The sequence below is a fragment of the Phyllostomus hastatus genome, unplaced genomic scaffold, assembly GCF_019186645.2.
Source record: "Phyllostomus hastatus isolate PE091 unplaced genomic scaffold, TTU_PhHast_1.1 phas_scaffold_501, whole genome shotgun sequence".
In the NCBI taxonomy this organism is placed as follows: domain Eukaryota; kingdom Metazoa; phylum Chordata; class Mammalia; order Chiroptera; family Phyllostomidae; genus Phyllostomus; species Phyllostomus hastatus.
In genome coordinates, this window is record NW_025334033.1 from 38,921,355 (window position 1) to 38,934,583 (window position 13,229).

At 34.7% G+C, this 13,229-nt stretch overlaps 1 protein-coding gene across 6 annotated transcripts in view; it reads left to right on the forward strand.

Moving 5' to 3' along the window:
* Nucleotides 1-13,229, forward strand: part of KIAA0586 (KIAA0586 ortholog) — a 91,971-nt gene that overhangs the window by 51,142 nt on the left and 27,600 nt on the right. For all 6 annotated transcript variants that reach the window (XM_045822185.1, XM_045822187.1, XM_045822183.1 and 3 more), the window contains 3 exons: nucleotides 2,341-2,509; nucleotides 8,707-8,861; nucleotides 12,968-13,076. In XM_045822185.1, the coding sequence (XP_045678141.1) occupies nucleotides 2,341-2,509; nucleotides 8,707-8,861; nucleotides 12,968-13,076 (433 nt within the window). The remainder of the gene's footprint in view (nucleotides 1-2,340; nucleotides 2,510-8,706; nucleotides 8,862-12,967; nucleotides 13,077-13,229) is intronic.

A 13,229-nucleotide genomic window follows, 5' to 3' on the forward strand; every position in this document is an offset into this window, starting at 1 on the left:
TGACATTCTATTCAAATTATAATAAGAAACTCCTTTTTTGCACTTAGGAGGAATTATTTCTCTAGATCAGGTAAGAGGTGGAATTGCTGGTTCAAAATGTACAAGCATTTATAATTTCAGTAGATACTAATAAATTGCTTTCTAATTAAATGAGGCTATTTTCCCATTTTGACAGATGGCGTTCTTGTTTTTAACATTTATTTTTATTGAGATATAATTGACATCTACCATTGGGCAAGTTTAAGGCGTACAACTGTGCTAAAAATGTGATACGTTAGTATATATTGCAATAGATTAGCTGACACCTGTATCATGTCACATAGTTGTCATTTCCTTTTTGCGGTGGGAACAATCAAGATCTAGTCTCTTGGAAACTTTGAGGTTTATAATATAGTATTGATGATATTCACTGTGCTGTGTGTTAGATCTCCAGAACTTACCCACCTACTAGTTTGAGTTTGTGCCCTTAAACTGCATCTCCCCACTCTCCCAGCCCCTAGCCCTTGTACCAGACAGATGGTGTTCTTAATCTTAAATTTTCGCAAATCTGATTAACAGTGACATTTGACATATTTTCATGTGTGTACAGAACTATTTAGTATTTGTTTATAATAGGAACTAGTAATACTGATACACTTACATGTTAAAATATTGCTTTGGTAAGAAAATAGTGGCGGGTTTTTTTTTTGTGCTTAAAACTCCTTGCCCAGAGGGAGTTTCATATCAGCAAGAGCAGTCTTATGGCAAAACTGCGATTTGTACATTTGTGTCTTTGGGTTAGATACATTAATTACTATAGATTACAGATAGCATAACTTAGAACTACATGAATCTAAGCTTTGAGCATAGCCCTGGACAGTGTGGCTTGGTTGGAGTGTCGTCTGTAGACTGAAAGATCGTGGGTTCGATGCCTGGTCAGGACACATATGCAGGTTGGGGTTCAATCCCTGGTTGGGACACATACAGGAGGGCAGCCAATTGATGTTTGTCTCTTGCACTGATGTTTTTATTTCTCTCTCTGCCTTCCTTTCTCTCTAAAAACAATGAAAGAATGTCCTCGGGTGTGGGTAAAAAAAAGATAAGCTTTGAGTATGATACAAAAATGATGCTTATGTGACTAGAGCATTTTGTGAATAGGCAAGGTAAGTCTTCAGTAGCTATAGAGTCCTAAGGTGTCAGCAGGTACAAGTACTCTAGAAAATTGATTTAAATAGAAAAGGTAGTGTGTTTTGCACAACATTTTATATGGTAGTGGTAGAGTAATATAGGCACTGCGAAATGTTTCTAATTGATTTCTAGAGAAAATGTATCTGCCATCTTTCTAGACTTTCCCCAAGAATCTTCAAGAATTTCATATTAATTGCAAAACAGTCTTTTCCTATTTAAAGGGTGTTAAGGCAATTGGTGTCCCTAAAGAAGAGTCAGATTAGGGAATTAAGGGAGATGGAAGTGCACAGAAAAGAATTAGGGCAAGCTGTTGAAAATTTTAACTGCTGAGCTAAGAAGTTAGATTTTATTTCGTAGTCAGTATAATAATCAAAGATGTTTCATCAGTGAGTTCTTCATATATTCTAGTAAAAAAATCCCATTGTTGAAATTAAACTACTTTTAAATGAAAAACATGAGAGCTTTTAGATATTGACATTTTTATTGTTCTTGAGTAAAAAACTTATTAATTAGAATATCTCCAAGTCACAAAATGCGGTAATCATTAGGTATCTAATTTTTAATACAGACAGAAAATAGAAGTCTTAATTTTTTTAAGTTGTTTATTTGTACTTTTTTTACTGTTATACTTTCCCAGGGAAAGAACTTTATTAAATAAGGTTAAATATAGTCTCCTTTAATCTGCATACTTAGAAAAAATGTAATTATTTGGTAGGGGTAATCTTTATATCATTTAAGGTATACTCTTGTCAGTTCTTTAATTATAAAGTTTACACTAACAACTTTAGACAAGTTTTATTAATGAAGAATGAGAGGTAAATTTTCTGTTCTAATTTTAAGCTTTTTGAACCATATGTAATATGTTTTAGTGTTTTAAATTATAAAATTTTTCTTATGTGTGTTTTATTGGTATCTAATTGGAAGGTTGGGAAAATAGGTGATGGTTATTTAACTTAATAAAATAATAAGATATAAAACGAAAGCCTGTGGTAGATGCCTCACTGAACTCACCGCTCAGACCTCTCTTTCATGTGGGCTGTCTGTGGCATAGTGAGCGCTCTCTGAAATACCTTTCAGTCGTCGAGTGGTGTGGAGCACACATGGTGTTAAATATTTCCTGTTTTGACTTGATTTTAATATAATGGTTTTAACAATTGTTTCTATTTTTTACAGGACTTGGAAGGCAGTTTGGGTGAAGGACAAAGGCCCAGGCTGACAGCAGCAGCAGCAGAGAACTTAACAGGACATCCTGTCTACAAGCAACAGCTTGTCGCTAAAGCTGAGTCTTTGGATCAGAAATGTGCTCTTAAGCCTTTATCTCAGCATTCTGACACAGTTACAGGTATACACCAAAATACTGCTTCTTCATGTATATCTATCAGACTATTCATGTGAATCCCATCATACTTTCTTTGTGTTGTTCCGTGCTGAATGCTGTATTCTGTTTCGTGTTATAATCTACTGTAGTGTTCCTAATCTGAACTGAGAAAAGCGTTAACTATTTTCAGGTGGGGACTTGCAAGATTTCCTTTTTTAAAAGGGTCTTCATAATTGAAAAGTTTGGTAACACCTTTTTCTGTGGTATATACAGCAGTGTTTCTCCAAACGTAACTCATTTATCAGTAGGCACATGAGGTTCATGAAATAATTTTGGTAATATGCATATGTACACTTAAAATTTTTTAATGGTGATATATTGATTTTTAACATGAAAAGTATAACTCACACATCAAAACTGTGACCTAGCAGATTTTGTTTAAGACAAGGTTAAGTTACATAATACTATAGACATTTACTCTTTGTGCTGTTTGAATTTCTAACTCAGTGCTAGGTACACTCAGGTATTTTAGAACTTCATTGTTGAAAGTTTCTGCTATTACACTTTGGGTATCAGAATAGAATAGAGAATACCAATTACCAGCATGGTTGATTCTCATTCTCTGCAGTACTTACGTTCTGTATAGTCACCAGGAACAATGAATTAGCAAATACCAAACTGTAGCTCTTAGGGAAAATACAGAGTTAGGTTCCTGTGAACCTCCGATTACAACATTTTTGTCAGTTGATCAGTACATAACCTTGTTTTATATGTGTTTCTACTTAAAGATTCCTATTTAATATATATTTTTGATTTGCTAACATTGCACTCATGGCCAACAGCACTGTAACTCATGCCTGAATGAAGCTTATTTAACACACAGATTTTTTTTTCTGTAAGGCCCATCACAGCCTTCTTGCACTTATAAATACTGCAGAGCACTTTAGCATTATGTTTGGAGGCCATTTTAAATAGTAGAATCATCAACAAAATGCACAAGAATGTGAAAAACATGTCACTAAATAGTAAAAAGGACACAGCGGTAGAGCTGAGAAGGAAACAGAGTGTCACTCACTGTGCTCAGCCTCGGCTGGTACTGTGTGTATGTAGCAGCATTCAGGTTTTTCACTTCTCTGCACCTGTCTGCATATGACTGTCAAATGACTGAAAGTGCTACAAGTATTGATGTGGGGGTTACAGCTTAATTTTATCAAGTAGGTGAGTTTGCAAATATGGAGTCTTTGAATTAATGAGGATCAACTATGTTCTCATTTAACTTTTTCCATCCCCATTTATTGCATTCTCTTAAGTGAAGAAACTTCTGAAAGTATGCAGATTTTCTAGAAATCTGAAAAAGAAATGCCTGACATTAGAAAAGCATTGGTATAGAGTACTTAAAGTCTCAGAAGTTTTTTTGTTTTTTAGATTTTGTTTAATTTTTAGAGAAGGTAAGGGAGGGAGAAAGACAGGGAGAGAAACATCAGTATGTTGAGAGAAATATCCATCAGCTGGCCCAAACCCAGGCATGAGTCCTGACTGGGAATTGAACTGTTGGTTTACAGGCTGATGCTCAAACCACTGGGCCACACCAGCCAGGGCTAAAGTCTCAGTTTTTATACTGAGCAAACACATTATATTCAAAGAAATTCAAGACCGAATTTTCCATGGGAACTAATGTAAAGTAAGACTGGAATTATTTATCATTTTGTGTATATAATAAGAGCATTAAATGTTTATGTTCTTTTAAAATACTCAAAATTAGTAGGATTAAAGAAACAAATCGTTACATTTGTATCCAGCTATCTGTGCAGATTGCAGTTAAACAGAATTGACACTAGATGGCTCTCGCAGATCGCTTGAGAGCTGATAGGTACCCAAGAGCAACTAGATGCTTGTTAAATTGTTGCAGAATAAAATCCACAAGAACATATCCTATTCAGCCCTCCTTGTACCTGTGATAGGGACTAGCAGATTACCTACAATGCAGTGCATTTTTAATAGTAGGCACACACTGTAGATATTGGTTTAATTTAATTGGAAAAAATAGTAAGTTATGTGGCATAAGATGGAGTATATAGAGTAGGCATTATAGCAGAACAGCTAAGAATTTGGGCTTTTGAAGTTTCAGATATCAGTTTGAATTCTAGTTTTGTGTATTTTAAGGCAAATAATATCTCTGAACCCAAGTTTCTTCATCTATCAAATGGGGATGATATTAATGTGTTAGTTACCTCTTTCTATATAACGAATGATCTCAAAGTTTAACAGCTGAAGAGCAGACATTTATTATCCCGCACAGTTCTGAAAGTCATGAATCTGGGAGTGGCTTAGCTGATTGCTTCTCAGGATCTCTCATGAGGTTGCAGTCAAACTGCTGGCTGCAGTGGAGGTCACCTGAAGGCTTCAGCTGGGGCTGGAGGGTCTGTTCTCCAAGCTCATGTGGCTGCTGGCAACAGGCCTCAGTTCCTCACTACATGAACCTTTCTGTAGCACTGATGATGGTATAGCAGCAGGCTTCCCCCAAAGCAGACGATCTGAGAGAAAGTGAGCAAACCAGACGGAAGCTTCAATGTCTTTATCACCTAATCTCAGAAGTGAACATGCCGTCACTTATGGCACATGCTATCAGTAACACAGACCAATCCTAGAATAACATAGTAGGGGGCTACATAAATGTGCGAATACCAGGAGCAGGGATTGGGACGCATCTTAGAGTCTGGAGTCTATAAATAGTATGCACATCATGAAGTTATTAGGAGGAGTAAATGAGAATGCATATAAAGTCATTAGCACAGTGTTTGTTACTATCTTTAATAATACCTGGCTTATGTAAAAATACTTTCTTACATGTATTTAATAGAATCAGAAACTATCCACAGTTGCCTAAGAGGAATGTGCCTATAGAGAATTATCTTGTTTCAAGTATTTTTTTATATAATGGTTAACTGTAGAAGAATGAATTCTGAGTATCATAATTTCTGCTGGTGGCTAATCTCATGCCTTTTATATTGATTTTTTAATAACTTCGATTACAGAGTCTGTTATTGCTTTGCCTCTTCCCTACCCCTGCTCAGAAAGTGTCCTGTCTGCAATCCCTAGTCCCTACCACTGTTTCTAATTCCGAGGCTCTCAGGCTGGGTTGGGTAACAAAAAGATGCAAAATAAGCTTTGAAGAGTTTCCCAGAAGTAGTTACTGGGTCCAAGGGCAAATATATTTTTAATTTTAAAATAGATATGCCAAGTTGCTGTCTTAAAAGTTCAAACCAGTTTATTTTCATCAGTAATTTATTAGAGCTTTTTCTCTGCATGTCCTCCAGAAATTGTGTACATTACTCTTTCTGTCTGGGTCACTTGAAATACAAATATATGTCTCTGCCTACTGGTGCATTTATACGTCTTTTCACGTTTGTTGGCCATGTGAATTTGCTCTTTTATAAATTACCTATGTAAGGTCTTTCCCCAGCTGTTAGGTGTTACATTTTTCTTGTAATTTTTCTATATTTTAGATGTTTTCTGTCATCTGTATTACAAATTTTTTTCCAAATTTATACTTTGTTCATTGGCATTATATATGATCTTTCTTTGCCGTATAATTTATATATGTTTTATATAGTTATCTCTGTCTTTTATATTTTTTATGTTTTCATGGCTTGGTTAAGTTTCCCCTCACACAAGCTTCTGCGTATAGTCTCCTAGATTTTTTTTTTTGCAAGATTTCCATTATTTAGTATATATTTACATTTCAAGTCTAATCAGAATTTATTTTTGCAAATGGTGTAAAGTAGAAATTCAGTTTGGTTTTCTTCTAGATAAATAGCCAGTTGTGTCAGCATCAATTACTATGTAAGCTATCTTTTTCTACTGAATGGAAATATTGATATTAACCAATTTTTATGTTAAATGCTCATAGATGTAGGAATAATTTTCTGGATTCTTTATTCTAGATCTAAAACATTCTTTGTGATCTAAAATATATTTCATTACTATGTCTTTATGGCACATTCTGTTATTATCTGGTAGGGCACATTTCTCTTTTTAAAACAATTTTTTATACTTTTCTTGGCTATTCTCAGGCATTTATTCTTCCATATAAATTCTAAAATTTTCAATTGAAATTACCCTATTTATAATTGTACTAGTTTTTGTATTAATATTAGGGGAAATTTATATTTTTGTGGTATATTTTACTGTCTGTTCAGATCTTATTTTGTGTTCTTTCATTAAATTTTATAATTTTTTATGTGGATTCTATACCTTTTAAGTAATTTTATTCTTACTTATAGTTCTTATCACAATAATAAAGGATTATTTTTCTACAGAGAAAAGCCAATCATTTCACATATTTATCTAGTATCCAGTCACATTACCAAGTTCTCTTATTAATTGTAATAGTTTTTCCCCTCACTAGAGTCTATTCGGTTTTCTAGGTATATAACCATATGATTAGTGCAAAGTTTTCAATCTTTTCTCCTTTAATATTATATGTGCTCCCCTGGCTGGTGTGGCTTAGTGGATTGAGTGCCTGCCTGCAAACCAAAGTGTCACTGGTTCAATACGCAGTCAGGGCATATGCCTGGGTTGTGGTCCAGGTCCCCGTGGGGAGTGAGAGAGGTAACCACACATTGATGTTTCTCTCCCTCTCTTTCTCCCTCCCTTCCCTCTCTGAGAAGAAATAAATCTTTAAAAATATATATATATGGCTAATTCTTTTATCTTAATTCATTTGCCAGTCTTAAGAAAATGTTGGGAAAGTGACATAGGAATAGAAAGAGGTATAATAAATACAAGAGGCCCATTTAAGGCCTGGAACAATAGTTACTCTGAATGATGGATATTATAACCATTATATAAATTAATCTTATGTTATTGTAGGTAATTTAATGAGAATAAAACAGGTAATAATGTTGAGAAATTGTTTTGTACAGATTAAAAGGTAAAACTTAAAACTCAGAGGGTGGGGGGTATAAGGGGATTAAATAGAAATGGGAAAAATACAAAAAAGATTAAACAAAAATAAAAATAAAAAATATTTAATATGCACAAAAACTTAAAACTCAATGTGTATCTTTTGCTTTTTGTGAGACCTACCTACAAGTATAAATGAACAAAAAATATTAGAGGATGATTATTTGCCAAACCTAAGAAATTGTCAACAGAGTACTTTTAAATGGAAAAAATATATGAGTTCTTCAAAATACTATTTTATTTAAAACTGTAAATTGTGTACATATAATGCTTCATGCTTCCAGGTGGGGAAAAAGTAGGTTTACAATGGTTTGTGCAGAAAATAAAATAATAATTAAGGTAATAATGCAAGAATAATGTGAGAATGTTTTGCATACTCACAACTATAAACCTACTTTTGCCCCACCCTGTGTTTCTATTGATTAAAATGAAATAGACTATACTGTGCTGTATTTAAAAAGTGGCCATTAATTAGGAAAAGCAGGATTTTTCTTAGAAATATGTTAGCAAGAATATGAAATAAAGAATAGTGAGTTGGAGTTGTAAGATGAGGATTTTGTTTTCTTTGTACCTTTTACTAGCTCTCTGATTTTTGGACAGTTAATTTCCCTGTGACTTAGTGTTGTCAGTGAAAGACAGTTGTAGTATTATCTGACCTGCTGACCTTATACAGTGATTTGGAGAGTCAACTTAAATGAGATAATATATATAAAAGTGCTTAGAGTATAAAGTGTAATATAAATGCACAGTGATATATTATTAGATAAATAATACCTTATTGCTCTTACTATCTTCTTTTTATTTATTTGATTGAGATGCCATTTGGATGAGGAAAAGAGTTTAACTTAATTATTTGAAGAAAAATATTTATGGAACAGCTAAGCAGTTTGTAGCCAGGAAAGTGCCCTTTGCTTTAAGACTACATTTTAGATAGAAAATACTGTACTGACTCTTAAAGACAGAAGGGTAAGCTGGAGTGTTAGGAGTGGGTGTGTAGGAGTAGGGGTTGGGCGTAGACTGCATGAGCAGGCTGTTGACTGCAGCCTTGAAGTACTCCACAGATTCGTGTGAGCAGAGGCACCTTCTGCATTCTCTAGAAGCTTTGGTTTTAATTGCCATGAAGGCTTGGTATCAGGTGTTTGGTAGCTTTTTCTAATTTAGGTAAGAAATATTGATAATTTGGCCAATTATTTGTTCTTTGTCTAAGTAAAATGAAACAATACATTTTAACTTTTCATGTACATATTTGAAAACAGGTGATGGTTATGAAGATTCATGTGCTAGTCATGGTCCAATGAGTTTGAAAGAACTGGAGTTGCAGCCAGGTTCGCATCTTGCTCTTCCCACAACACGTCTGACATCACAAGAAAATGATGTTAAATTATCAGTAGCAGAAGAAGATTTTTCTCAGGTACCCAATTAGTAACACTTGTACTTTATCTAAAATGAGAATGGTAACAATATTGCCTTGGCATGGTACACTCTCAAGAGCATATTCTTGGGAGTCAAATATCAAATCATGAATCCTCTATTTACTTAAGCCTGGAGATAAATCTTAGCTTGTTTCATTTCCTGCCGTGACCTTGAACGTATTACTTAGCTTTTTTCTAAGCCTTAGTGACCTCATCTTTAAATTAAAGATTAAAAATAATGTGTATTAAATGCCAGTTACCTTGTTGGTAGCCATTGTCGTTCACACCTCTGTAACTCCATGCATATCTAGATGAGTAATTTCTATATAGTAAGTACTCAATAAATGTTTTTTACATTAAAATTTGGAAAAGGTGTTACTGTGAAAGATAAGGAATTTAAACTGAGTTTTCAGCCAGTGGTTCATACTATCTTACTGAAAAAATAGGATAATTACTCTCCAAGAGGAAAAAAGTGCTCATGGTATTAAGTACAGTTTTATATCTGTGTAATAGCAATGGATTTCTCACTGTGGGTTAATGTACTCAGTAAGTATTCATTGCATGGCATTGTGTAGCATTGCATGGTGTTGAGGACGAAAGCCAAAAATATGTAAAAAGAAGATTGTTTATGGAGCACACCCTTATATAGGGTTCAGTACTGGTAACCATTATCAAGAAAAGATCAGAAAAACTACTTACTAATGAATAAATATTTGTTAATAGCTTCTATATAAAATTAAAATGTTTTTGACCTTTGGTTGGACAAAAATGAAATGAGAAGCACTATCTGTGAAAGAAAAATTAATAAATTGGTCTTATCAAAAATAAGAACTTTGGCTCTTCGAGATACACAGTTAAGAGACCTAATAGACAAACTGGGAGAAAATACTTGTAAATCACTTATCTTATAAAAGGCTTATATCCAGAATATACGAGGAACAGAATTCAATATTAAGAAAACAGCAATCCAGTTAAAAAGTAGATAAAGTATTTGGACAAATATCTTACCCAAAGAAGATATACTGATGGCAAGTAAGCACATAAAAAGAATCTAAACATCATTAATCATTAGGAAAGTACTAACACTACAATGAAATACTATTTTTTAATTTAAATTTTATTTTTCAGTTATACTTTACATTCAATATTATTTTAGGTTTAATTCTTTTAGGTTTAACCACAGCATAGTGGTTAAATAATCATATACTTTACAAAGCTTCCTTCCTTCCTTCCTTCCTTCCTTCCTTCCTTCCTTCCTTCCTTCCTTCCTTCCTTCCCTCCCTCCCTCCCTCCCTCATTTTTTACAGACAGGTGGTATTCCACTGTGTAAATGTACCACAGCTTTTTTATCCACTCATTTACTGATGGGCACTTAGGCTCTTTCCAGTTCTTGGCTATGTAAATAACACACAGCAATGAACATAAGGGTGCATATATTCTTTTGAATTAGTGTTTCGGGTTTCTTCAGATATATTCCGAGAGGTAGGATTGCTGGGTCAAAAGACAGTTCCATCTCTGATTTTTAGAGGAAACTACAAACTGTTTTCCACGGTGGCTGCACCAGTCTTCATTCCTACCAGCAGTGCACTGGGGTTCCCTTTTCTCCACATCCTCGTCAGCACTTGTTTTCTGTTGATTTATCTGTGATAGCCATTCTGACTGGTGTTAGGCGATAGCTCATTGTGGTTTTAATTTGTATCGCACTGATGATTAGTGCTATTGAGCATCTTGTCATGTGTCTATTGGCCATCTCTATATAGATCCTCTGCCCATTTTTTAAATTGGATGGTGTGCTTTTTGGTGTTGAGTTGTATGTTCTTTATAAATTTTGGATTTTAGCCACTTATCAGATGTGTCATTGGGGAATATCTTCTATCATTTCAGTAGGTTTCCTCACAAAGAAATACTGTTACCCATTAGAATATCTAAAATTAAAAAGACAGATGCCAGGTGTTGGCGAGGATGTGGAGCCAGTGAACTCTCATACACTGGTGGTGGGGAATATGAAATGATTCAGCCCCTTTGGAAAACAGTTTGGCAATTTCTTTAAAAAGTGCAACATATACCTACCATACGACCCAGGCATATTACTTCTAAGTATTTACCCAAGAGTATCTAAAATATATGTTTATACAAAGACTTGTATATGGATATTCATAGTAACTTTACTTGTTAGTTCCCCAAAACTGTCATCAGCTGGTGAATGTACAAATTATAGTATAATCTATTCAATGAAATACTTCTCAGCAATAAAAGCCATCGACTACTGAAACATACACTAACATGGACAATTCTCACAAAAGTTATGCTGAAGGACAGAAGCTGACCCCTCTCCAAATGTGTAAATTCTGTGATTTTACTTATATAAAATTCTAGAAAATGCAAGGTCATCAGTAGTAATGGCAGCTAATGCAAAGGGATTTGAGAAAACTTTTGAGATTGATGATATATTCATTATTCTTTCTTGATTTTGGTGATAGTTCCATGGGTGTACACATATGCCAAAACTTAGCAAGTTGTACTCTTAAATATATGAAGATTATTGTCTATCAATTACACCTCAATAAAACTATTTAAAAATAAAAGAACAATTGCTTTTCTTTAATGGTTGGCCTATTTTAAGACAAAACTATGAAGTGTTACTGGAAGAATCGGCCTCAAAAAATCATTTGTTAGATTTCTTTAACAGAGAAGTGTGGTGAGTAATAATAATAGCACACTTACAGTGTTTACTCTGCCAGATGCTGTTGTAAGTTCTTTACGTATTTAACTCATTTAATCCTTATAACAGCCTAATGAGATAGTTAATATTATTATCCCCATTTTATGAATGAGGAAACTGAGGTGTGAGGGGTTAATAACTTGCCCAGGGTCAAAGCTAGAAAATGATAGCCAGGTGTGAGCACGAGCAGTTTAGCTCCACAGCACTCAGCCCTCAATCACTGCGGGTATGGGAGGGAGCCAACAGCGATGTCCTAAGTTGAAGCAGACAGACATAGTCCGAGTACGCATCTTAGCAATGCACACCGAAGCAGTATTTCCTTCAAGGCAGAACCCTGTGGAACCAGTGACTCCAAGCTTAGAAGACCAGTTACTACTGCAGTCGAAAGTGACTCACTTTTATCTCTGGATAAACAGGTGCCTGTCAGTGCGGGGGTGGTTATGTCTGAGTCCATGTGGACAAGTGTTTCAGATTCTTCTCTGCTCCTATCTGTTGATAAGAGTCTAGAGATATCTTTCTAAGTTCTTGTCAAAGTATATCTGATAGTTGTTTTCAGGGACTCATTTATAATTAGGCTCATACAATAGGAAAGGGAGGAAAAAAATGCCTCAAGTCATCACAGTTTGCGACGTGAAATTGTGACGGGATATGTGGCTGCTGTAAACTTCAAATTTGGAAGAGTTATGGGTAAGGAGGAGCGGTGGTGGGGCGTGTGGTGGAGCGCACACTTCCTGGATGGCAAAGGAGGGTAACAGCACATCTCACACTCGTGAGAATTAAATGATGTTACTATACATAAAAGCTCTTCAAAATTTGCAGCGCGGTATGCAGATTTTCATGTTGAGCAAAAATAGTTATATGGGAGAGCTCTCAACTCTCCAAATGAAGTTTTTATCCTGTCTAAATCCATCAAATATCTAAAATAGTTTGATTTATAACTAGCTCTGAATTTTCTAGTAAAAATAGACAAATGATGTAAAGATTTTATTTATTTATTTTTTAGAGGGAGGGGAAGGGAGGGAGAAAGAAGGAGAGAAATATCAATGTGTGAGAGAAACATCACTTAGTTGTCTCCTGCACCTCCCCCCCCCCCCCAACCAGGCACCTGGCCTGCAATCCAAACAGGTGCTCTGACGGGGAGTTGAAGGAGCAGCCTTTCAGTTTGCAGGATGACACTCAACCCACTGAGCCATGCTGGTCATGGCTATTCAAATCTTTTTAAAGGCTTTATTTGCAATATCTTTACCATAGTAACATTTGGCAATTAGAAGGCAGGTGAAATATTTAAATTTTATATAATAAACTCCTAAGTAATTTAATTGCTTAAATTAGTTTAAAGTAACCTTAAAAATAATGCTGTGACTTCATGTCTTAAATTCTTAGTACCAACAAAAGCAAGACCAAGATGTTACTCAAGTTCAACACAGGCCAGCACAGGCTCATATAATACATGTCAGAAGTAAACCCGATACTTCACTTTCAGAGCAACAAGGTAAGATTCGTTTTCTTGTGATAATATAATAGTTTGATACTTGTCCTGATTATTGAACAAATATATTATGAGAATTCTTTACTTTTATATACATCTTGTCTCTAGGTTTTCTTTTTGTTTGGTTTTTCTCATTTAGTCCATTGGAATAAAGAA